General features: G+C 49.4%; 2 protein-coding genes across 4 annotated transcripts; one reads left to right on the forward strand and one right to left on the reverse strand.

Moving 5' to 3' along the window:
• Positions 1 to 362: 362 nt before the first annotated feature.
• Positions 363 to 2,250, forward strand: CENPBD1 (CENPB DNA-binding domain containing 1). Its single transcript, XM_041771268.1, has one exon. It carries the CDS (start codon positions 363 to 365, stop codon positions 1,989 to 1,991), a length of 1,629 nt encoding a protein of 542 aa, XP_041627202.1. The 3' UTR covers positions 1,992 to 2,250.
• A 4,989-nt stretch (positions 2,251 to 7,239) lies between these two features.
• DEF8 (differentially expressed in FDCP 8 homolog) lies at positions 7,240 to 23,018 on the reverse strand. 3 transcript variants are annotated; one of them, XM_041772152.1, is made up of 12 exons: positions 22,926 to 23,018; positions 18,300 to 18,433; positions 16,822 to 16,919; positions 15,563 to 15,712; positions 14,503 to 14,644; positions 13,041 to 13,205; positions 12,327 to 12,454; positions 12,019 to 12,132; positions 11,434 to 11,514; positions 10,515 to 10,655; positions 10,290 to 10,399; positions 7,240 to 9,215 (listed from the first exon to the last, which is right to left on the reverse strand). In XM_041772152.1, exons 2-12 carry the CDS (start codon positions 18,421 to 18,423, stop codon positions 9,113 to 9,115), a joined length of 1,356 nt encoding a protein of 451 aa, XP_041628086.1. In that variant the 5' UTR covers positions 18,424 to 18,433; positions 22,926 to 23,018; the 3' UTR covers positions 7,240 to 9,112. The 3 variants fall into 3 exon arrangements, with proteins under 3 accessions (XP_041628086.1, XP_041628087.1, XP_041628085.1); XM_041772153.1 differs by lacking the exon at positions 22,926 to 23,018 and adding an exon at positions 21,860 to 21,882 and having other exon boundaries at positions 10,515 to 10,604; XM_041772151.1 differs by lacking the exon at positions 22,926 to 23,018 and adding an exon at positions 21,860 to 21,882.
• Positions 23,019 to 24,812: the final 1,794 nt, after the last annotated feature.

Below are 24,812 nucleotides of genomic sequence, written 5' to 3' on the forward strand. Positions count from 1 at the left end.
CCTGCCCCTCCTCCACAAAGACACGACTCGGTGTGTGCTCTGCAGCGTTGTTGCCCCTTCACGGGGTTTTGTTGTTTTTCTGGGTCACGGCGACCCACGCCGGTTTAATGTTCCTGCAGATGTGCTGTCGGGGATTGGAAACTCTGACATCAGAGGCCCATGCTGTCTGCTTTCGAATCGGGAATAAGCCACCGTTTCTGAGAAGGGGGGCCAGGACGGCCTTTGGTGACCTTCTCACGTCTCCTGCCTGCGCCTGCTGGCAGCCCCAGTTTCTCTCCCAGGTTTTGCAAGGGAGCATAGAGTAGCTACGGGCCTTCTTGCACGTGAGACTGCTGTGATTTTATTACAGCTTGGAGGCAAAGATGCCTGGGAAAAGGTCCCTAAATGCATCGGTCATCCCAGGTACCAAAAGGGAACGGAAAGCAATTACCCTCGACCTAAAATTGGAAGTGTTAAGACGATTTGAAGTGGGTGAAAAGCTCAGCCAGATCGCAAAAGCCTTAGGCCTTGCTGTCTCGACGGTAGCCACAATCCGAGATAATAAAGAAAAAATCAAAGCGAACTCACAAATAGCTACTCCCTTGAGAGCCTCTCGGTTGACACGCCATCGAAGTGCACTCATGGAGACCATGGAGCGCCTGCTGCACGTGTGGCTTGAAGACCAGAGCCAGAGGAATGTGCCCCTGAGTGTCACCATTATACAGGAGAAGGCTAAGAGTTTGTTTGATGACTTACAGCGTGAAAGAGGTGGAAGCTCTCAAACAGAAAAGTTTAGCGCAAGTAAAGGGTGGTTTGTGAGATTCAAGGAGCGCCATTGTCTGCTCCACTTCAAGATGAACAGTGCAGCTCCTGGAAACAAGGATGTATATCCAGAAATGCTGAGAAGCATCATTGAAGAAGGTGAGTACACCTCTCAGCAAGTTTTTAATGTAGATGAGACAGGGCTTTATTGGAAGAGAATGCCAGAGGGAATGTTTATTTCTATGGAAGAGAAAGCTGAGCCAGGCTTTAAATCTTCCAAAGATCGCTTGATGCTGCTTCTTGGTGGCAATGCAGCTGGGGACTTTAAGCTGAAACCCTTATTGGTGTACCACTTGGAAAATCCCAAGGCTCTGAAAGGGTACTCCAAGCCCAATTTGCCTGTGATTTGGCGCTCAAACAAAAAGGCGTGGGTGACCAGGAGCATCTTTCAGGAATGGTTCACATACTTTTTCTGCCCTGCTGTTGAAAAATACTGTGCCCAAAATAATCTCACCAATAAAGCATTGCTCATCCTAGACAATGCACCATGCCACCCAGTAAATTTGAGTGATCTGTCTGATAATGTAAGAGTGGAATACCTTCATGACAGTACAGCTGACTCAATCCAGCCCATGGGTCAAGGCATAGCCTCTACCTTCAAAGCTCATTACTTGAGAAGAACTTTTGAGCACATCCTAGAAGCAACAGATGGAGAAGATACAGCCACGATCAGGGAGTTTTGGAGTAAGTACAGTATCTTGGATGCCATAGACAACATTGCAGTAGCTTGGGAGGAGCTCAGGCCAGCAACAATGAACAGTGTGTGGAAGAAGATTTGGCCTGAGTGTGTTCAGTTCCATAGTGTTTCCCAAACAGATGACATTGCACAGCTTCAACAAAACATTGTGACCCTCGCCAAGAATGTGGCTTTTGAAGAGGTTGTAGAAGCTGATGTGGACCAGTTGCTGAGGTCCCACGAGGAAGATCTCTCAAATGAGGAGCTGATGCAACTGGAACAGGAGCCTAAAGGAGAGGAGGAGAGTGAAGATGTTCCACCTGCCCTGCGCCAACTAACCACAGGAGAGCTGTCAACAGCCTTCTCACATTTCGAGGCAGGCTTGCAAGTCCTTACCAGTAACAGCCCCAATGAGGAATGGAAAATGCAAGTTTCAAGAGCAATCAATGATGCAATAAACTGCTACAGGGAACTGTACAAGGAGAAAAAGCAGCGTTCAAAGCAACTCTACTAGCGGCGCTCAAAGCAACTCTCTTTTTCAGTGTGTGTAACCAAACATTCATCAAAATAAAGCTGGAAGTAAAAAAGATGACCTCAAGGGATGAGGCCCAGCCAAGCCTATTTCCAGGTGCTTCACATCCCTGGAAACTGTGTCTGGTATTTTCATTTTGACACTTGAGAGTATCAAATTTTGTCATTAAAATTTCAATTAAATATGCTTTAGAATATTTGCATGCGGGCATACCCAGGAAGATTTCTTTTTTTTTTTTTAAGATTTTATTTATTTATTCATAGAGACTCAGAGAGAGAGAGAGAGAGGCAGAGACACAGTCAGAGGGAGAAGCAGGCTCCATGCCCGGAGCCCGACATGGGACTCCATCCTGGGTCTCCAGGATCACACCCCAGGCTGCAGGCAGCACCAAACCACTGCGCCACCGGGGCTGCCCGGAAAATTTCTTTAAAAGGAGAAAACTGTAAGGAGGAGACTAGCTCATCTAGACATTAAAACAAACTATAAAACTGCTGTGATTAAATCATTGCAGTAGTCAGACCTGTAGAATAAGATAGAAAGCCCACAATATTTTTTTAGTGGTGCAAGACAACTGCTTAATCATTTAGAAAAAAGTAAAATTAGATTCATGCTTCATAGGATACATAAGAATAAACAAACAGGTCAGGGACCCAAAAGTAAACTTTGAAGCCATACAGATACTACAAAACACATAGATGAACACCTCTTTGATCTGGTTGCTGGGAAATTTTCTGACATAAAACCCAGATGAAATTTTAAAAAGTTAATCAATTTGACTGCATTAAAATGTAACAAAAGAACTTTTTCCATGGGGGAATATCACTACAAATAAGGTCAAAAGAAATTGACAAACTGGAAGAAAATATTTGCAACATCTCACAGATAATGGGCTAATACCCCAGATAGGTGAAGAGCTCTTAGGATTAAGAAGAGAAAGGGCAGCCCAGGTGGCCCAGCGGTTTAGCGCCACCTTCAGCCAGGGCGTGATCCTGGAGACCCAGGATCAAGTCCCGCGTGGGCCTCCCTGCATGGAGTTCCCTGCTTGGAGCCTGCTTCTCTCTCTGCCCCAACCCCCCCCCCCCCGTCATAAATAAATAAAATCTTTTAAAAAGGATTAAGAAAAAGATACCAAGAGAAAAGGACAAAGGATATAATTCATAAATAAATACCTTAGAACCTGAAAAGATGTTCAGCCTCATTCATAATTAGAGAAATGCAAATTAAAGCTACACAGAGGGATCCCTGGATGTGATCCTGGAGTCCTGAGATCAAGTCCCACATGGGGTCCCTGCATGTGTCTTCTCCCTCTGCCTCTCTCCCTCTCTGTCATGAATAAATAAAGTCTTTAAAAAAAAAAAAGCGGGATCCCTGGGTGGCGCAGCGGTTTGGCGCCTGCCTTTGGCCCAGGGCGCGATCCTGGAGATCCGGGATCGAATCCCATGTCGGGCTTCCGGTGCATGGAGCCTGCTTCTCCCTCTGCCTGTGTCTCTGCCTCTCTCTCTCTCTCTCTCTCTCTGTGACTATCATAAATAAATAAAAATTTAAAAAAATTAAAAAAAAAAAAGCTACACAGATAACGTCTCACTAATGAGATTGGCAAATAATCAGAAAGTATGACTACACATTCTGTTGGTGAAGCTCTAGGGTAACAAGCACCTCATACATTGCTGATAGGAATGCAAATTGGTACAACCCTTATGGAGGGGCACTAGATACTCATAATAAAAAATAGATTCCTTTTGATCTAACAATCCCACTTTTAGGATTGTACCCTGAAGATACTCCTCCAACAAAAGAAAATACATGTGTACAGATTATTTGTTGCATCCTTGTTTGTAATTGCAAAAGTGAGGAGACAGCCTGAATATTCATCTATAGAAGAGTGTTCAAATATGAAATGGCTATTATGCACAATGGACTATATAATCTAGATGTAAATGATGATAACAGTAATAAAAGAGGAAGAACTGATGGGGAATGGTTTCCAGGGTATACTATTGAAAAAAGCAACATGCAAAAGAATAGTATGCTGCCATTTTTGTGGAAGAAAGAATGGGTAGGGGAATCCCTGGGTGGCTCAGCGGTTTAGCGCCTGCCTTTGGCCCAGGGCTTGATCCTGGAGTCCCAGGATCGAGTCTCAGGATCGAGTCCCACATCAGGCTCCCTGCATGGAGCCTGCTTCTCCCTCTGCCTGTGTCTCTGCCTCTCTCTCTCTGTGTGTGTCTTTCATGAATAAATAAATAAATAAAATCTTAAAAAAAAAAAAAGAATGGGGAAAAGGAAATAAGAAAATATATATGTATCTTACTCATTTTTGCAAAAAGAAACACAGGAAAGAGAAGCAAGAGACTAAAGAGATTGGTTTCCCAGTAGTGGAGAGGAGTGAAAAGGAGAAAGGAATAGGAGGAGGTGTGGAGGAAGATATTTGACAGGCCTTTTGTAAAGTTTTGTTGTTATTTTTAAGATTTTCTTTTTAAGGGGCACCTAGGTGGTTCAGTTGGTTAAGTGTCTGCCTTCGGTTCCAGTCATGGTCCTGGGATCCTGGGTTTGGGCCCTGTGTCCAGTTCCCTGCTCAATAGGGAGCCTACCTCTCCCACTCCCTCTATCCCTCTCCCCCTCTTATGCTCTCTCTCAAATAAATAAATGGAGAAAATCTTAAAAAAAAAAAAAAAGGCAGCCCCATGGCTCAGCAGTTTAGCACCGCCTTCAGCCCAGGGCCTGATCCTGGAGACCCAGGATCCAGTCCCGCGTCGAGCTCCCTTCATGGAGCCTGCTCCTTCCTCTGCCTGTGTCTCTGCCTCTCTCTCTCTCTCTCTCTCTCTCTCTGTGTGTGTGTGTGTGTGTGTGTGTGTGTGTGTGTGTGTATCTCATGAATAAATAAATCTTTAAAAAAAAAGATTTTATTTTTAGGTAATCTCTACATTCAATGAGGGACTTGAACTCAAAACCCTAAGATCAGAGTCGTATGTTCTACCAACTGAGTCAGCTATGCACCCTGGCCTTTGGTAAAGTTCTGGCATTGGGAACCATGTTAATATATCACAAAAATAAAAAAGAGAAATAAGCCAAAATGGAGTATATGAATGGAACCATATTTCACAGATACCACACACCCACAGTGACAAGGAAGAAACATCGAAGTCCATTTTGACACTCGAGTTTTGATTGTATGCCCTCACGCTGACGACAAAAAAGAACACTAGACAATTATTAAAATCTAGTTAGTAAGCTGCTTTTACACAGAGGCATAGGTTAGCAATGCGGAAGGTACTTTCTGTGTGTCTAGGATTGAGCAAATATTTATGGAAATAGAGCCAGGTTTCTGTCAGGAAGGGAATTACAAATATGAAAAAGGGAAAGAACCTTGTGTTGCTTTGAAATTGGAAATATCAATGTGAACTCATGGTTTTTAACATGTTTCTGGAGAGTCAGATACTGTTTTCTAGCTTTCTATTAAAAGGACCTAGAAGCAGTAACAGCCCACTAGTAATGAGCACACCACACGACCATATCTGGTATCTGAATACCATTCTCCACTAACAGGTATTAGGGCTCCTTGAAGAAATGGACAGTTTCAGGACTAGGACTGGGAAAGTGCAAGAGAAACCAAGAACAGTTTAGTATGCTAGAAGATAAACAGTGCTTAAAGAATGACAGGAACATGTCAAAAGGACACAGGAGACTAGTGGATCAAAGCCAGCATCTCCAGGAAAGGGACAGATGATGCACTGAGGACACAGCATCACTTTTAGGGAATTCCCACCCAAAGTACAAAGCCTGAATCCTATCAGAAAAATCCACATTCAAGGATATCCTTCAATTAGCTTGTGTTTTTTTTAAAGGTGTCCATATCATGCAACCTTCCAAATTAAAGACAGCTAAATATTCATAGCAGCTGACTGGTAAAATCTGAATAAGTTTTGTTGTAGATTCTATATCATGCCAGTGTTAATTTCCAGTCATAATTGAACTGTGGCCATGGTTCCACCACCACCAAGTATTTAGAGGCAAAGGGGCATCATCTCTGCAACTTACTGCCAAATGGTTCAGAAAAAGAAATACGCATATGTGGAGAAAGAATATAGCAAACGTGGCAAATGTTAATATTTAGGGAATCCAGGAGATGAGTAAATGGGAATTTTTTTTTTAAGATTTTATTTATTTATTCATAAAGACACACACACAGAGAGAGAGAGAGAGAGGCAGAGAGAGAAGCAGGCTCCACGCAGAGAGCCTGACGTGGGACTCAATCCAGGGTCTCCAGGATCACGCCCTGGGCTGCAGGCGGCACTAAACCACTGCACCACCGGGGCTGCCCAATGGGAATGTTTTTGCAATAATTCTGTAAGCCTGTATTTGTCAAAATATAAACGGTGAAAATATTATTGAATCACCTGAAAGGGAGGGAAAACATACTTCATCTTCCATTGAGTATCCAAAGTGTAGCTTTACAGTTATTTGTAGTTGGAGGTATGTGCTCAAACATGCTGGCACCAGGCCCACAAACAGCCCTCCCACATCATCCCTCCCTCCCTTCTGCTCATACCCCAACAGAACTCTCTGGTTTCTTTAGACATAGGGTAGCAGTCTGTCAGCCTACCTGAACTGCAACCGGGTGTGGATGACGTATAAAGACACTTTCTAAAGGAGAAGATTCCTTATGTTCCCTGGGTCATGACCAGATCCTGGTCACAACTGTAATCATGATTCTACAAAGAATGTACATATACAGGGGCTTGAATATAATTTGGGAGGGGGCAGTTATAGTTCTGAAGAACATGGGAATGGTCTTGAGTTGCAGTTAGGGCCCTTTTTTGGATATAGCTTGTGAAAGAGGCTGCTAGGAGCTGAACCTGTGACTTGCATGACTAGCCAGTTTCTCGATGATTGCATTGGGTTGATGAGATAATTCTTCCACATTGAGGACTCTAGAAGACACAATTTCTGTGTACTGAGCATTCTCTGCATGCCAGGCTCAGTGCTCAATGCTTCCTAGAACCTAAACTCCCCACAGGGTATGTTTTCATCATTCATAAAAATGGAGCTGAGGGGAATCCACACACTTAGCCCTCTGTCTGATACCCAACAAGAACTCCTCCCCAAAACAGATTACATTTGACTCCACTAGATGAGGAAGACTGTGGGCTCTGCCTAAGCCTGCAACTGGTCTGCATGTCAACAAACCCTGCCTTGTCCCCAATTCACCACACAAACCAGAGTCTAGAGAACACAGATTTAATGAGACAGCGGCTGCGGCATCATTACAGCTGGATGTTCCTTGCTTCTCTTCTGTGAAGTGTTGACGATGCAAACTGGTTCTTTGGTGGGTTCTTGTACCAGGCTGTGGACTCCAAGACCCACGCATGATTTTGTTTAAAGACTGTCATTCAGAAAGGGTAGGTGGAGATATTGGGGAGGAGGAAATGGAAGTAGTTTAAAAGGGAGCTAACTCTTTGTCCAGCAGACACCAGCATATTAATGCTATCTGTAGACACAGTGATTATAACTGCAATAATGTGATGTTCATTACACAGTAAATTCGGGAATGGCCAATATCCTTATGACAGAAATGTAATGCAGTGGTGATAAATGTGCAGATCTGGAGGTGTAGGAAAAGGGCATTTGGCCCTTAAGCCCCTCTTCAGCCCTGAAGAGGAGATGGGGAAGCAGGGTGGGGACCTGTCATTGACACAACTTCACCAGTGCTTGTTCTCACTGTTACCCCAAGGCAGATGAGAACACACAGCAAGAGGCCTTTCTGATGCAGAGAAGTGAGGAGGAGGTGACACTGTCTTTATCTACCCCTTTCATCGGCCAGCAAGCTAAGCTGACCTTTCTGCTGGCTGAGACCTCACCTCTTGGGCTTCCCGGTTGAAGGTGATGGATATCCAAATGGCTATGTTCCACCACCACAACCTATGTGTATCAACCATGCACATCAACAGCCAAGCACAGTCTGGGAAAGAGGGCACAAGAGACTGAAAAGCCACATCCTGAAGTGTCCTCTTCCCACAGGCCTCCCCCTCAATGGCAGGGTCTCTGAAACACAAAGCATCTCTGCAAATACCGAGGCTGACTGTGGCTCCCCCAGTGAAGAGCTGTGGGTGCTCGTCCTCTGTCCAGGGATTCCATTTGTCAGCTGGTGTACAGAACCTTCCACATCCCATGCCCCATTCTTCCTGCACAGCCTCTGGGACTCCGGCCCAAAGTTCCCTTGAGCAAATATTCCCAGTGCCTGACCTCAGACTCCCAAACAAAAGACCACTGGCTGGTGGTTTCTGAGCTGTCCAGAGTCTGCCACAGGCACTGTGGCAGCAGCATGGAGTTCCTCAGGCAAATAGGCCTACTACAGAAAGCCAACCCTGTTGGCTAACCTAGAACCTCCCCAGACCCTGCTCCAAATTGGGAAAGGGCCCAGCTTCTTACAACTGGACCCCCAGCCACCTAGCCTGGAGCACCACGGTAAGCTGGCAGAGCAAAGGCAGGAACAGTGGCTGGTCCACCCAGGAGGAAGAGCTTCACAGCTCACTTCCCTCCATGTTGTACAGAACTGGACTGGCCCTGTTGGAGGAAAACCCAGAGAGAGAGGCCCTCAAGAGACAGGAACAGGGCTCTCAGGAGACAGTCATGAACAACCCTAGCCAGGGACAACTAGAAGTCCCCAAATACAAGGCTAGGGGACAGGGGCCTTCAGGTAGATCCAAACCATCCACTGTAGGTAAAACAGGCTAACGCTGGGTGTATGCAGCCAGCATTCCCAGGGCCTGTCAGCCACTCCCCCAAAGCCCTCAAGGGTTTTCAAGGTGGCCAAGGCTCCCACAGGGTTGGGTGAGAAACCTTTCCACACTTCCCTGCTTATGGAGCCCTGCAGCCTTCACAGCAGCACACTCAGGAAAGAAACAGACAAGACTTCCACAAGTCCCAACAAGTGCCTGGGAGAAGGATGATGGTCCTCATGGTGCCACGTACACCCCTCTGGCCCAGCACAGGGGACAAGTCCAGGGACTGTACCCTAGGGGTCTCCAGAACACAAGAAACACCTTGACTTTGGCAATGACCAGCAGCTCGGATGCCAGATAGGCCTGGAAGGGGTGCCTGTTGTTCTAGGCATCCACATCTGGACCAGGCTCCTGGAAGAGTGACTGCTTCCGCAAGGTGAGCCGAGCACATTTGGGACACGTGGTGGAGTTGTCATAGTAGCAGTCCCTGGGGACAGGGAGAATGGAGTCAGTCCCAGCAAGGGTCTGGGCTCTGCATGTAAATTTCTACCACTGAGCCTTCACAGGCTTCATGAGCCAGGCCCTTCTATCCCCTTTCTACAGATGGGGAAACTGAGGTAGTTTCTATCAGAGGGCAGAAACCAGGTCTGCACCCAGGTGTACCCAGGTCTGTGACCCAGTGCCTCAGTGCAGACCCCCTACAGGGTGCACGGCAGCTAGCTGGTTACCATGTGACTTCGGCTTGGAGCTCTCAGACTCTCGACCTCCGTATCTGCTTTTACCACTGCTGCATAGAAGTCTCCACCTGAGGCACTGGGGGTGCACAGGGTCCTGGGGTCTATTATAGTTTTGAAGGGACACAGCAGTACTTGACATCTGTCAGCACACACACTGCTGCTCAACAGAACCCACATTTGGAGCATTAGTTTTTGCCACAGTCCTTTCCTTGACAGCAGCCCCAGGTCTGCAACGTCCATGGTTGCTAGGACAAACAGCAAGTGCCAGACAAAAATCCACAGGGACAGAAATGGGAGGTACCCATTTGAGTCCAGTGTGAGATGCCATGCAAGGCCCAGCAGGCACACACCTATTATTAGTAATTGTAATTATTAAAGAATTAAATTATTTTTTTCCAATGTATGTGTATTATTTTTCCAAACATCCACTAAGTCTTTTCATCATAAATGCTTAAGTTGTTTGAACCTAAGTACTTAATAATAACTTTAGGTATTTCTTTTGGCCTAGGGATGTTTGAAGAAAATCTCTGAGACACTGAGGGTGCCAGGAACTAGAAAGTTTCAGAACCTCTGGCTGCTGCTTACACCTCAGGGCGGGTGGAGAAGGGAAGCCGGTCAGCCTCCATGTGCACATCTGCAGCACCACCCAGCCCCATGGGTGCTTGTTCCCAGCAAAACTTCAAATTTACTCTTACACACACCAAGGTCTAAGCCCATATTAGGATCAAGGCAGCAAGGACTGACACCCAAAGGCCTCCCTCACCCTCCTTCCCTGGCAGGGAGCTCCCAGGCCTGGCCTGAGGGAGGGTGGGAGCCACACTCACCTGTGGAAGACGGCAGAGCACTCGGTGCACACAGATGTGTGGCTGTCGAACGGGAACAGTACGTCACCCTCTCTGCAAAGCTCACACACAAAGCCCTTGGCCTGACAGCGCTGGGGGTAACAGCGGAGAGTGGAGGGCAGGTCAGTGCCTGCTCCAAGGGCATCTAACGCCCTCCTCAGGACTGGGAGCAGAGAGATACCCCCCAGTCTGCAGCAGGGGGCACACCTCACAATCCAGCTTGATGTGCTTGGCGAAGAGTGTGTGGGTCTCCGTGAGCGAGCAGCCGAGGCGGCCTGTGTGCGCGTCCAGCAGGTCCTGGATGGAGTACATCTCATCGTTCTCCACAAAATGTTGCCGGTCCTGGAGCTGCGGGTCCCAGCAACCGTGACCCCAAACACTGGGTGAGGGCCCCTTCCACTGCCTACCCATCGTCCAGGCCTCAGGGCACTCATGGGAGCAACAGACAGTGGCAGTCTCTATGCCTCCCATGGTGCTCCCCTAGCCACACTGCTGCTTGGCCAGCCACCGTGCTGCTCCCAACACATTGTGCACACCCCAGCTCAGCCCAGCATGCCATACCTCTTCCCAATCCTGCCCCGGTTTACCGCCTCCTTTCTCTGCTTTATCTTGCCCACATACCTCACCACCCCATTTATGCTTCTTTCCCACCTGCAGAGTGCTCCCTGAGGTGAGGATGAGGATTCCTGCCTGTTTCATTCCCTGCTCCCTAGGATCTAGAACAGTGAATACCCATGAACACTTGTTGAACAAATAAATAGGTGAGCCTTGAGAAGTGTGGTCAATCCTGCCAGGGTGGAACTGTGCCCTGTGTGTCCACTGTGTGGTCAATCCTGCCAGGGTGGAACTGTGTGGAGATCCAGGTAAGGGCTCTGCAGAGTGAACCCGCTTCCCTCGGTGATGTCATCAGAAAACACTTCTGTGAACAGAATGCCTGTGTGCTTACTGAAGACCTAGTGTCCCTTGGGACAGAGTATGGGAGACACTCTGCTAAAGCACAGCACAAGCTACAAAGTCATCGGAAAAAGACTTGGGAGCAGCGTGTCCTCACAGCTCTGACTCTCTGTTTCCCCTTTGCCCTTCCCACCCTGGATTTCCAGCTCCCACTCTGGGCCAGTGGCCTGACCTGCAGGAGCAGACGTGCCTCCATGGCCTCCTTGCAAGTAATGAAGTATGGCTTCATAAGCAGGATGTCCTGGCGCAGCTTCTACGGACAAGAGGGGCAGGTAGGCATTCTCAGCCAGGTGGCATGTCTGGGTGGCCAAGGGGGCTGGCACTCCAAGTCACGAGGGGACAGGAGGTGACTTCCCATCCCCCAGGATGGTGCCAGATCTGAGAGCTCCAGCCAAGCTCCAGTTCGAACCACAGCTTCCAGGCCAATGCACCCCGAGGAGCATTTATCCTCAAACATGTGGTCCAAGAAAGAGAAAGAATGTCATATATCTTAATAATGTTGTATGTTGATTATGTTGAAATAATCTTTTGTATATTAAAATTAACTTTACCTGCTTTTTACTTTTTTAATGTGGCTACTAGAAACTTTCAAATTGCCACTGGGCCTAGTATCATATCTTGACTGGACACTGCTCTAGGGTCTGTAACCCTAAAGACAGCTAAAGGACCCCACTGAACCTTAGCAGGTGGCATCTCTGCTCCCAGGACACATGGGGAGAGTAGGGTCCACCCTCACCCCTGCCCTCTTCAGCCTCACCCGGATCTCTACCAGCTCCTCCACATAGTTGAACAGCAGAGGGTTGATCTCCCGGAGCCTGAGAACTGGCCGAGACACCATCAGTGCCAGGTAGCGCATGCTACAGCGGGATACCTGGGGAGACATGATGGAGTGGCACTTCCAGCACAACACACATGACCCCCCAGAACCATGCTCCCCCCCAACCTAAGGCAGGCCTGAGCACTGGCTCTCCGTCCTTGGGGCTACATCTCCCCCACCCCCCGCTCCCACACCAATTCCCCCCCAGCCTGAGTACCAGCTCTGGCCCCGTGCTCTCCTGCCCTTGCCTTGCGTGGCTCAAAGTCCCAGTTGTGCACGACTCTCGCAGGGATGACAGCCAGGTCATTCCAGTGGCAATGGCTGCAGTAGTACTGGCCCGTATAGTCACACTGCCGGGCCTCACTGGGCACGCCCCCTGGAGAAGGGACGGGTCATTACAAAGTTGAGGCTGCCTTCAGGGTCTCTGACATAATGCATAGAAAACATGGTTGGGAGGAGCCACCCATCTGGGAGGTTCCACCCTCCAGACCTGACGCAACCTCTTTTGGCCACAAGACCTGAAGCAAATCAGGACACCACGTTACCCTCAGTTTTGTCATCAGTAAACAGGACAAAATAGGACCCCCACCATAGAACTGCTGAGAGGACCCCATGAATTAAAATTACTGAATCTCTGGAAGAAGGTCTGACACGTGGAACGTAAGTGATATTGTGCAATTTTTCCTGTCTAGATGGGCTCTCTGTGACAATGGAGCCACACAGGAGGCTGAGTGTAGGCCAGCCCTGTGGGTCCTCCTAAGTGACCTGGGCTGGAACCTCTGTCGGCTTGAGTGGGAAGTGAAAAGGTGCCAGCAGCAGCAGCCTCCTGTCACTTCCCAAGAGAACAGGACACCATCCACAGGAGCCCAGCTGTCCCTCGCTGTCTGATTTATCCATTTTTCTCACACCTGCCCAAAGCCCCCTCCCTCCCCCCTCCCCCCATTCGTTCCTGGGGCACTCACGCAGAGAGATGGGTGCCCGGCACTCTGCGCAACGGTAATCTTGGCTGTCCAGCCCTGTCTCAGGGCAGATGTTCAGCTCATATTCGGCTTGGTGGCTGACTTTGGAGCGCACACAGGGCTTGGAGATAAGGTTCAAGCACTTGCTGTGACATCGGTAATAACATCCTGGAGTGGGAAGACCAACAGTGTGCCTCTCAGAGTGGGGGGCATCCTACAGCCCAGACTGACCTTCAGCTCTCCCCCAATTCCCACATTAATCTGAGAGTTTCTCCAGACCCCACTGTAGGTCTGAGAACTTCAAAGACCTCCTCAGTCCCCATCCCAAGCCTTGCCCTGGGGGTGCATGCAGGCCTTCCTCCTCAACCCCAAACTACCTGCCATTCCCACCTGGATGCCACAAGGGCATCAAACTCACTCTGTCGAAATGAAATTCTTGCTCTTCCTTAACAAGCCTACCTCCCACCTGGTGGTTTTCCCCACCTCAGACTTCAGTGACTTCATCTTTGCACCTGCCGAGACTAAACATTGCAATGTCATCTCAACCTCCCTTTCATATCTGTTTTGCACCCTTCTCACCCCATACAGCTCCACCCTGATCAGAGGGCTGTCATCCTCCCCGTGTACCTCTGCACTCCTTCCTTCATGCTCAGCTCAGCAGCCACAGTGATTCTTTTGAAACCTAGGCATGTCCAGCATCAACTGGTGTCCCCCAGTGCACTTATCAGAAAAGCCCATGGCCACTTCTGAGCCCACCTCTACCATGCTTCTCTCAGATGAAGTGCCCCAGCCACACTTCTCTCTACCAGCTCCTCCACATAGGTCCACACTGAAGACACTGGACACACATCAGCCACAGGGCATTTGCAGAGAACTCCCCCATGGGAGCATTCTTCCCCAGATATACTCCTGGCTTAAACCCTGACTTGCAAGTTTTGCTTGAATGTCACATGATGCCTTTTCATTCCATCCTAAATCCATACCCATCACATTCCCTGACCCATGTTATTCCCTTTCCTTATTTTTCTTCAATGCACTGTATTGTCTATATTCAGTGTGCTCATTCGGAACAGTACCATCCACAGGAAGTCTCTGCAAAAATAGAAATGTTCTCTTTGCACTGTTCAATATGGTGGCCACCAGCTTCATGTAGCCATTGAGACAGCACAACTAAGGAGCTAAATAGTTATTTATTTTAACTAGTTTAAACATAAATTTGAATAGCCAGCCACATGTGGCTTGCAGCCACCATACTAGAAAGGCAAATGTGGATGTGAGCCTCATAAAGAGTCTTTTGTCCCTTGTTTTATCCCAGGTACTCCGTAATGCTCAGTAAATACTGAGTCCACTGCAGAGAATTCACCCAACCAGAAGCCAGATGAGGGAGCAGAGCTGCAAGGTCTCTGTCCTGCCCTGGGGACCAGGACTGCCCAGACAGCCGAAGCGGGCCTGGGTCTTGGCCCACCTGTGCAGGTGTACCAGGTCTGAATGAGTCCCCAGATAATGGTGTTACACTTGTCACAGGTTTGCTTGACACTCTTGCTCTTCTCCTTGTAGAAACGGTGTTCCAGGAGGACTCGGATATTGGGCTCATCTTCATTGGGGTCCTGGGGAGAGGCCCAGGGAGGGGTCACAGGTGAGCCTGTTGCAACTCCTTTCCTTTTCTTCCAGGTACCATTTATAGCAAATATTGTGAGTTTCCCCCAGTGTCACACCCCCTGTTCCCTTTAGCAACAGAACTCCCCAGGCAGGCCTGGACAATGCAGATGACAGACTCGCTTTCCCAGCACCGCACTACTGTCCTGGGCCTATGTAAAGGCCAAGGGTGTGTGAGCAGGAGTGGTGTGGCCTTCTCTCCCCTCCCAGCTTTTCTTCTGCTATGTATAGACCCAGAGGTTCCATGGGGCCATCTTGGATTCTCCATGAGGACTGGCAAAGCAACAAACACAGAGGGCCCAGGATCTGCAACACTGTGAGCTGCCGTATGAACCCTCCATCACCTGTGAGATCTCCACATGAATAAAAGCACACATGTGATTCCTTGAAGCCACTATACTTTGGGGTGTCTTTGTTACCAAAGCCTTATTCGTACCCTAATGAATATTCTACTTTCTAAATTCCCAGGGACTCATAAGTCAGTACAGGAACACAGTGGCAGCCAAGATAAAGAGTACACGCCCAAGGACTGCATCAGGTACACCTGTGGGTTTGGGCCTCCAGGATCCATTACCCTTACTATTGTCTCCTTTGTGAAATACTCAGGAAGCCACCCCACATACACTCTAGGTCATGAGCTCAAGGTAGGACATGCCTCACTTACTTGAGCTAGTGGATGGGCATGTGCCCAGGACTGGCCAATGGAGATGAGACTCACAGAGAAAGAGCCTGCACATGGGGTAAAAGCCTACTTCTGCCCCTCCCTTTCTGGGTGCTTTCTACCTCAGCTCCTCAGCCCCTAGAATGGGAGACTTCTACATCCTCACATTGTTCCAGTGGTGTCCATGGTGAAGTAGGCCAGCACCCACCTTAAGCTCCTGGAGCTTCAGCCGGAGGTGTATGAGCCTAACTACGGCATCCTTCTGCTTCTCTGAGTGTTCAGGCAGCTCCAGAATCACCTGCTTGCATTCCTCGATAGCCTGCCGCAGCTGCTGGATGTCAGAAGCCAGGAACAGACCCTGCCCAGGTTGGCAGGTGACAGCATCAGATGGCTACTTTGCATGCTCTCCATGTGGAGGTCAACCCCACAGCAGACCTCCCCACTCCTCCCTTGCCTAGATGAAGAAACTGAAGCCCGGTGAGAGGGGACTGAGGACTTGTTCAAAGTCCAGGAAAGTTAAGAGTAAGGTAGGAACCACCCCGTACCACCTGCCCCCTGTGGACCTGTCCACTCACAGGCCTCCGAAAACCTAATTCAGGATGTTTTTCAAAACACAACTTCCTTATTTTAGAAATCCAATCACCTTTCTGGCAATGCTATTTTGCTCACTTCTACAGAGCTTCCTCTTGAAATGAAAGCTGGGGAAATGACAATTTGTCTGTCACGAAGGAGAGGAAGTGGCCTCCAGCTTGATCACAAAGCCCAGAGATGCCTGCATGCACCCACCCACCCCTAGCACCAGCAACTCATAAAGACTCAGAGCCAGGACCCAACAGAGGCCCTAGGTTCAGGATACTGCTGTCACTTGGGAAGGAAGACAGGCTCAAGTCTAAGCTGGGGAACTGAGGCTGATCTCACCCCAGGAAAGGGACAGAGCTGCCCTCGGGAGCCACCCTCCTCCTCTAAGAGACCAAGCAAAGAGGAGGTGACACGTTTACTCTTGGAGTTTGGTGTGTGGCCTGTAGGAGGGGCTCAAAAAATTTTTAATGAAAATACAAAACACAAATACAAAATGAAAAGTAAATGAGAAATACGGGCTTCTGAGTGAATCTTTTTTGATTTTGGTTACATTAGAATGTTACTATGTTTCTCTCAAGTAAAAGTTGAAGATACTTTGCACAAAACTAAAACATTTTCAAACTTTTTAAAAATAAAATTTTGGAGCCCTTTAACTGAAAAAAGAAAAAGTTTCCGTGGAACAAAAATTGAACAAATGAGAGTGATCCTGTGGAGCTGTGAGGAGGCCACTCTCCTTCCCTCACCCTGCTGCAGCTATAGGATTTCCCAGGAGCCCCAGCTGAGGTGGACTGGTCCTGCTGCCTGAGGATAGGGTGATAAGGAAATGGCTGGCTCCTCCTGCCTTGGGGGCTCACCCAGTACCCGTCCTACCCCAGGCCTAAACCTTACCACAGGGCGGGAGAAGTGGTCCTCAGATAAGCCAAGATCCATCACTCGCTCAGTGCAGCAGAATTCTGGCTCTCCTGGGGGCAGCTCAGGCAGGGCCTCTGGAGTGGGCATAGTGTGGTAAGCAGTAAAGAGAGGAAGAAAAATCAACCCGCCTTTCCCCAGGAGTACATTGGAGTGGGAAGGACCATAGTGGATGGGAAAAGCCTACTGGAGATGCTAAGGGGAGCCAGCCCTGCCCTGGTATCTGCCCTGTTTGCATTTGCAAAGGAACCCAGAGCCTGCACAAATAAGAGAGAGCCAGGATACCTGGGTGGCTCAGTGGTTAAGAGTCTGCCTTGGGCTCAGGGCCTGATCCCACAGTCCTGGGATCAAGTCCCACATCTGGTTCCCTGCAGGGAGCCTGCTTCTGTCTCTGCCTCCCTCACTCTGTCTCTCATGAATAAATCAATAAAATCTTTTTTTTTTATTTTTTTTATTTTTTTAAATAAAATCTTTAAAGACAGAGAGAGAGAGAGAGATTCAAAAAGATGAGATAGAAAAAATAAATCTAAAACTAAAAATTAAAAAAATAATAAAATAAAACCAAAATTTAAAAAAAGAAAAGAAAGAAACCAAGAAGATGAGGGCCAAGAAGATGAGCATACCCATGGTGCTATGAGAGGTCCACAGAACAGTAGTAGAGAAATATCTCAATTTCTTTCTTTTTTTTTTTTTTTAAGATTTTATTTATTTATTTGAGAGAGAGGGCGTCTGGGTGGTTCAGTCAGTTAAATGTCTGCCTTTGGCTTGGGTCATGACCCCAGTGTCCTATAATCAAGCCCTACATCGGGCTCTCTGCTTGGCAGGGACCCTGTTTCTCCTTCTCCCTCTGCCTGTTGCTCTGTCTGCTTGTGCTTTCTTTCTCTCTCATTCTCTGTCAAATGAGTAAATAAAATCTTAAAAAGAAAGAGAGAGAGAGGGAGCATGAGCGGGGGAAGAGGGAGAGGCATAAGCTGACTCCCTACTGAGTGCAGAGCCCAACACACAGTTCCATCCCAGGACTCTGGGATCATGATCTGAGCCCAAGTCAGACACCCAACTGACTGAGCCACCCAAGCACCCCAGAAACATCCTAATTGCAAACATACCTCATGTATGCATATATGGATTCAAGGCTGCTGGGTAGTTGTGGGAAGAATTCCTGCACGCCTGTGTGGACTCTAGGAGATCTCTGCATGCACCCTGAATGCCTTCTGTTGACTCCATCTGCAGTTCTTAGAGCTCACACCCTCCTGACCTGACTGCAAGTTCTAATGGGGTGACAGAAATAAGTAAACTACAGAATAGGCGGTTTGTGCCGAGGAGAAAAGAGAAGTGGCCAGCAAGGTATCCAGCTATTTGAGAAAGCCAGCACTGTCCATGGGAGGAATGAGGAACACAGGATGGGGGGCCCAAGTGAGGGGTCATACTGCCCACTCAGGCCTCCCCCCAGCACCCACCTTCAGAAGCGACTTCTGAGGTCTCCTCACTGGCCCTCTGCTCATGCTGCCTTGGCCCAATCTCCTTGTTGAAAGGGTTGAGGTGGGCCTGCCGGAACCGAGCCAGCTTCTCATCATATTCCATAGCATCCCACCTGCAGGGCAAGAGGAGGGCAGAGATGAGCATCCAGCTCCTAGACTCACGGCTTTCTGAGGTCCTAGGGTTTCAGAGGGGATGACCAGCCTCCTTCACTTCCCCAGGAGAGTCCCAGTAGAACACCCCCACACCACAGCCACCATCCTCTGCCCATCTGCAAAGCAGCTCAGCCTGTCACCCTGCCCCTCACTGGTAACATCCCTTCAGGAACAGCAGCCCACTCAGGGCACACAGATGGAGCAAACAGAGCTAGGAGAGGGACATGACCTACCTACTACCTACTGGTCCCCCACCAGTCTGGAACCTCAGCCCCCTACCTCCCAGCACAGGGAGGCCCCAGATACCTCACTCAGCCCCAGTCCAGCCATGCCCTCCCTGCTGAGAAGGAAAGGCTTGGCTGCTCCCATGAATCAACACCTAGGACTCAGTTTCTTGCTTCCGGCCCCGACCAGAAGTGCTCCTTTTCTGTCACAGCTCCCCAAAACTATAGCCACTGAGCAGAACCATCAGTGATGACAGCCAGTGGTCAAAGTACTGGACACTCTGGAGCCAAAGCCAGGATCCGGACCTGCTCTGCCTCCTGCACTGTGGCCTTGGCCAGGGACCATCCTCCTGGTGCCCCAACAAGCTCTACATCTCTGCTGGAATGTGGAGAAGACTCCATGAATGCTCCTTAATCATCATGTAGGCCAGAATGACACCTCACTGGCCTGGATTACCACTGATGCTCTATTGGCCTGAGCCAGGGCATGGCCTCATACCTTAGGATCCCAGGAAACAGGGAATGCTTAGCTCACCACCTGGCACTTCTCTCCCCTCCCTAGAGCTCAGTGAACTACAGAACACACAGGGCGGATGGCTCCTGACAAGGAAAAAGGGGCTTTGACTGGGGCAGTGGTTTGCATCCCAGATGCTCCCACTCAATGAACTGGACCAGATTCTTTAGCCTCTCTCCCTCCAGGGTGACATGAGTTCAGAGGACGTCAGATTTTTTTAAAGCTTTGTAGTAAGGGTCAGGTATTAGTTATGTTTTCTCTGTGCCTATTTGGTCTAAAATAATTTGTAATTATCAAAGACAATCCTATGACTCCTATCTGCACCCCTCCAAAGGAAAGAGAACTGATCCCAGATGCGACAGCCTTGACAAGAGTCATCCCCACCCCTGACCAGTGCTGGATGCTCTGCATCTGGGTAGGAGCTCCCACACTAACTGTAGGACCTGTCCTACCTGTTTGGCCTCTGTGGTGGGGATGTGGGTGGGGAGTTCCAGTCTGGCAGGACCCAGCACCCATTGACTGGCTGCTCCTGGATCACCACAGGAGAGGACAGAGGACACAGGTGCCTTGGGCTCTAGTCTCCTCTTTCTTATTACCTGGAAGCTTTGGGCCACTCACTCAGGGTGGGTGGGCCCTGAGCCAGTGCCTCTCCAAATGGCACATGCCACAGTGTCCTGGGAAGCACCCCGATTATAGGATAGATCCAGCCATGTCAGTATTCACTCACCGCCATCTTCTCCAGTGGCAACAAAGATTCTTTGCCTAACCAGACTGTAGTCAGGCTCCTGAACCTTTTCCTAGGCCCATCTGTGCCCTTCCTGTGAAATCCAATCCTAGCAAGAACCCTGCTGTATCTGTTTAGCAAGAGACCTCCACCTTGATAACCTGGTCACCCTCAAATGTGCTGAGGGTGACATCTGATCACCCTGGCATGCCCTCACCAGAGATCTGGTTAGGTCAGTTTAGCCAGATTCCCCACCCCTGACCCCTGATGTTCCCCCCCACTGATTTTACCCTGCTCTTTGGCTATAAATTTCCACTTGCCCAAGCTGTATTCCAAGTTGAACTCAGTCCCACACTGAGGTCTCTTTTCTCCAACTGCAAGAGTCCTCAATAAAACCTGCATTTACTTTTTAAACAACTATCCAGCTGAGATAGAAAAAACAGGTCTGTTTTTTCTTCTTTGACTGAGAAAGGGGCGGGGGCTGGATTTTTGTCTTATTGCAATTTCCCTCCCTAAACTTAGATGTGGTCATACGACTATGTTAAGACCAATGGAATTTAAACAGAAAGATCGGTGGGGATTCTTCAAAGGAGGCACTGCCCCTCTTCAGCTTTTCATACTTCTTGCCACCTGGGAGGCAGATGTAATGGGTGGAGCTGTAGTAGCCACCTTGGGGTTGACATAGAAGCCCTGAGCTGCTTCACCCCAAGCTTCATTCAAGTGAGATAGAAATAAACTTCTGTTTAAACCACTATTACTAGGAGAGGGATTTCTATCTCCTACATTCGAAACAAATCCTGACTGATCACCCCAAGAGCACTGTGGTAATAAAATGAATTGGTGCTATTCAAATCCCAGCTCTAACAGCTCCTAGCTGACATGTATGGTCTTGGGCAAATGCCTAAACCCTTCTTTGCTTTCGATTTCTCATGTTTCAAATGGGGGTAATAATTGTACCCACTGTATATGGTTATTATGAAGATTAAGTTAGTTAATGCAAAGTTCCTAGTATCATGGCCAGCACACAGTATGCATCCAATAAATATCAGGTACAGCGTACTATTAGCATTGGTACTAATGTTATTAGGAATCAGATAGCCGGGATGCCTGGGTGGCGCAGCGGTTTAGCGCCTGCCTTTGGCCCAGGGCACGATCCTGGAGACCCAGGATCGAATCCCACATCGGGCTGCCGGTGCATGGAGCCTGCTTCTCCCTCTGCCTATGTCTCTGCCTCTCTCTCTCTCTTTCTCTGTGACTATCATAAATAAATAAAAATTTTAAAAAAAGAATCAGATAGCCATGATTTAAATTCTGGGTCTCCCAGTGATGAGCTATGTGACCCTATTCCCTTACCCACAAATAAGGGAGAATACCTACCTCCTGAGGTGGGTAGAAGGACTAAGTATGTCAGGGAAGCCCATAGCCCAGAGCTGCTGCTAAGCAAACTATAACTGTCATCACATGATGACCAGCCCAAACCCAAAGAAACTTCCCAGCATTTTAAAATATGGCCAGAGGGATCCCTGGGTGGCGCAGCGGTTTGGCGCCTGCCTTTGGCCCAGGGCGCGATCCTGGAGACCCGGGATCGAATCCCACGTCAGGCTCCCGGTGCATGGAGCCTGCTTCTCCCTCTGCCTGTGTCTCTGCCTCTCTCTCTCTCTCTGTGACTATCATAAATAAATAAAAATTAAAAAAAAAAGTAAAAAAAATAAAATAAAATAAAATAAAATATGGCCAGAGGAGGTCAAAGGGAAGAACACTTCTGCTCCTCCCAACAGCTTTCCTCTGGGCTGGACACTCCCCTGGAAAAAGCATCTTTCAGGTATTTCCTTATGGGCAGTGCCTTCCAGCTCCAGGCCTGGCACAGAGGCCATTGATGAATGAATACATGGTCATCTGACCTCTCTCAGCCTCAGCCTCTAACCTGCCAAGTTGGAGAATCATACTTCCTCAGGCTTCTGAGGGCAGACAAGTGGTGTCCCAACACAAAAGCCCCCGGGATGCAGCTCACAACAGCTGACTTTGATCGGCCCCCAGCTGCTCCACCAGGTCCAACTCCCAGAGAGCCCTGTGCTCAGTCAGATTCAGGCTTGGTCTCTAGGAGGAATGAAGGAAACCCACTAACCAGCCTCTGCCCTCCTCTAGAGAGGACCTTTCTCTGGCAGCGGAAATAAGGGGAGGACAAGACAACTTAGCAATGCAAGGGAACCTCAGAATAAAGCCCAAGATCTCCAGGCACTGAAAGATCCCACGCTGAAGCGCAGAAGCACTCTTGATGCACTAAACCGGCCTCCAGAGTCCTGCCTGGGGTACAGCCACCAAACAGGTTCTATTATCACCCCGGACACAATTGGAGGTCCCTAGAATTCCCCCGGGAGAGGGCAGGGGAGAAGGTACATCCTGTTCTTCATCCCTGGAAGGAGGCCTGGCCGGACCCTGCAGGGAGCAGGCGCAGGGGCACTGCCCTCTAAGAGTATTTGCCACTGAAGCCGGGCAGAGTGGCCCCGGGTCCGCGAGGAGCCACCCCTAAGAGACACCTCCCGCACTTCGCTGACAACAGGCACACCCTCCTGGGACCCTGAGCGCCCCGCTCCGCATAGGGACAGGCCCCTTGCCCCCTGGCCGGCCACTCCACAGGTGAGGACACTGAGGCCCGGCCTTCCCCGAGGGTGCACACCCGGGGAGCCGGCGCGGGCCTCGCGGACCTGCGGACCGCGCGAGCTGACAGCCGGACGCGGAGAGGGAGGGTCCTACACCTGCCCGAGCGCGGGGACCAGCTCCGGTCAGTAGTGCCCCCAGTGCCCGCGAGGCCCGGGACGTGGGCGCGCTGACCCAGCAGTCGGAACCCCGCTCCGGCGGTCGCTCCTCCCCCGCGCCCTCGGGACGGGGTGGGGGAGGGGGGACTCCGGAGCTGCGGGAGGGGCTCCCTCCACCCCCAGCACCCCCGCCCCTCACCTGGCCCGCCCAGATCCCCCCCCTCCGCCGCTCACCTGACCGCCGCCGCCCTAGCTACATTGTAACCCGCCCGCCGCCCTCGCTACATTGTATCCGGCCCGCCGCTCGCTGCTGCCGCCTGCGGCCCGGAGGCTCATGGCAAGCGGGGGGCCGGAGTCCGCGTGCCCCGCCCCGCCCCGCGCCCGGCGGCCTCCACGTCCCGCTCCGGGAAATGGGTGTCAAGGACCGCGCGGGGGGCGACCGCGTTGTCTGCATTTTCTGTAATCATAAAAGCCGTGCTTCAAACCGAAACCACAACACTTAAGAAGAAATGGTGGTATTTAATTTCTTTTTTAAAAGCCCAGTGCGGGGCGGGGGGGGGGGGAGGGAAGCCCAGTGGGAGGGATCCCTGGGTGGCTCAGCGGTTTGGTGCCTGCCTTCGGCCCAGGGCGTGATCCTGGGGTCCCGGAATCGAGTCCCGCGTCGGGCTCCCGGCATGGAGCCTGCTTCTCCCTCTGCCTGTGTCTCTCCTCTCTCTCTCTCTCTCTCTCTCTCTCTCTAATAAATAAATAAAATATTTAAAAATAAATAAATAAATATAAGCCCAGTGGTTGGGGGTGGTAGGAGGGGGAGAAAAGGGAAGAGGGAATCGCCGTGCAAACAGCAGCTGCTGGTGCTCAACCACGCGGCCCTACGTGGTATTCACAGCTGGTGAGGAAGGGCAGTGCTGTCACTCCATCCCATTTTACAAAGGAGGAAACTGAGGCACAGTCAGGTCAGGGGAGAATGAGTTAGGGGGACATTGGAGAAGCCTGTGTCTGAAGTAGCCGATATTATTACTGCTTTCCAGATGTGCCATGCCTCTGCTTTGTTTCTCTCTATGATCCTCACCACTGCCTGATACCCTGTCTCATACAATTTTACTTGTCTGTCCCCGCCATCACCCCTCCTCCCACTAGAAACCAAGGGCTACAGGTAAAAGTTTTGTTTACTTTCTTCACACTTCTTGCCTAGAACAGTGCCTGCACAAAGTAAGTGCTTCCTTAAATGGACTGAAGAAGGGATAAATCCCTGAGTCCCTGAGAGGAAGAAGGTTTCACCTGGTGGGTGGCCCACTCCACAGATGTGTGTTAGCACCAACTGTCCAACTGAATGAGTGCTGCACCAGGCTTGGCTCAGGTCCTGTGACACAGTGGTAAGAAGACAGACAAGGTCCCAGGACTCAAGGAGCCAGACTGACTATATGGAAAGATGCAAGTTAATAAGATGTGATGAGGTATAAAAAAAAAAAAAAAATAGGGCAGCCCCGATGGCTCAGCGGTTTAGCGCTGCTTTTGGCCTGGAGTCCTGGGATGGAGTCCCACATCAGGCTTCCCGCATAGAGCCTGCTTTTCCTCTGTCTATGTCTCTGCCTCTTTCTGTGTGTGTCTCTCATGAATAAATAAATAAAATATTTTAAAAGAAAGAAAGAAAGAAAGAAAGAAAGAAAGAAAGAAAGAAAGAAAGAAAAAAAGAAAGAAAGAAAGAAAAAAGAAAGAAAGAAAGAAAGAAAAAAGAAAGAAGAAAGAAAGAAAGAAAGAAAGAAAAGAAAGAAAGAAAGAAAGAAAGAAAGAAAGAAAGAAAGAAAGAAAGAAAGAAAGTGATAAAGTAGTGGATAAAATCAGGGGAGAAGGACACCATGCTCAGTTTAAGACCCAAAGGGTAAGAAGGTGAGAACCGCAGAAGAGCTGTGGGAAAGCATCCAGAGGAAAACCATAAGGGCGAACCCTTGAGGAACTGAAAGAGCCCAGTGTGCCTGTAGAACAGAAAGCAGGTCTTGGTGGCCTGAGCTTGGTAAAAGTGGGAGCCTGGTAAAAGGTGAAGTGAGAGGCAAATCTGTAGCATTTATAAACACATTGACTTTGATTTGTGCCAAGGTGGGAGCCATTAGAAGCTTTATGGAA

This window comes from Vulpes lagopus, chromosome 10, assembly GCF_018345385.1.
Source record: "Vulpes lagopus strain Blue_001 chromosome 10, ASM1834538v1, whole genome shotgun sequence".
Classification (NCBI taxonomy): domain Eukaryota; kingdom Metazoa; phylum Chordata; class Mammalia; order Carnivora; family Canidae; genus Vulpes; species Vulpes lagopus.

Coding starts and splice junctions, on each gene's coding strand:
- DEF8 (XM_041772151.1), bottom strand. CDS start 21,879: ATGATTCTCCAACTTGGCAG. Junction 15,713..16,821: donor ACCACTTCTCCCGCCCTGTG/GTAAGGTTTAGG, acceptor CAACCTGGGCAG/GGTCTGTTCCTGGCTTCTGA. Junction 11,515..12,018: donor AGGAGCTGGTAGAGATCCGG/GTGAGGCTGAAG, acceptor TCTTGTCCGTAG/AAGCTGCGCCAGGACATCCT.
- CENPBD1 (XM_041771268.1), top strand. CDS start 363: ATGCCTGGGAAAAGGTCCCTAAATGCATCGGTCATCCCAGGTACCAAA.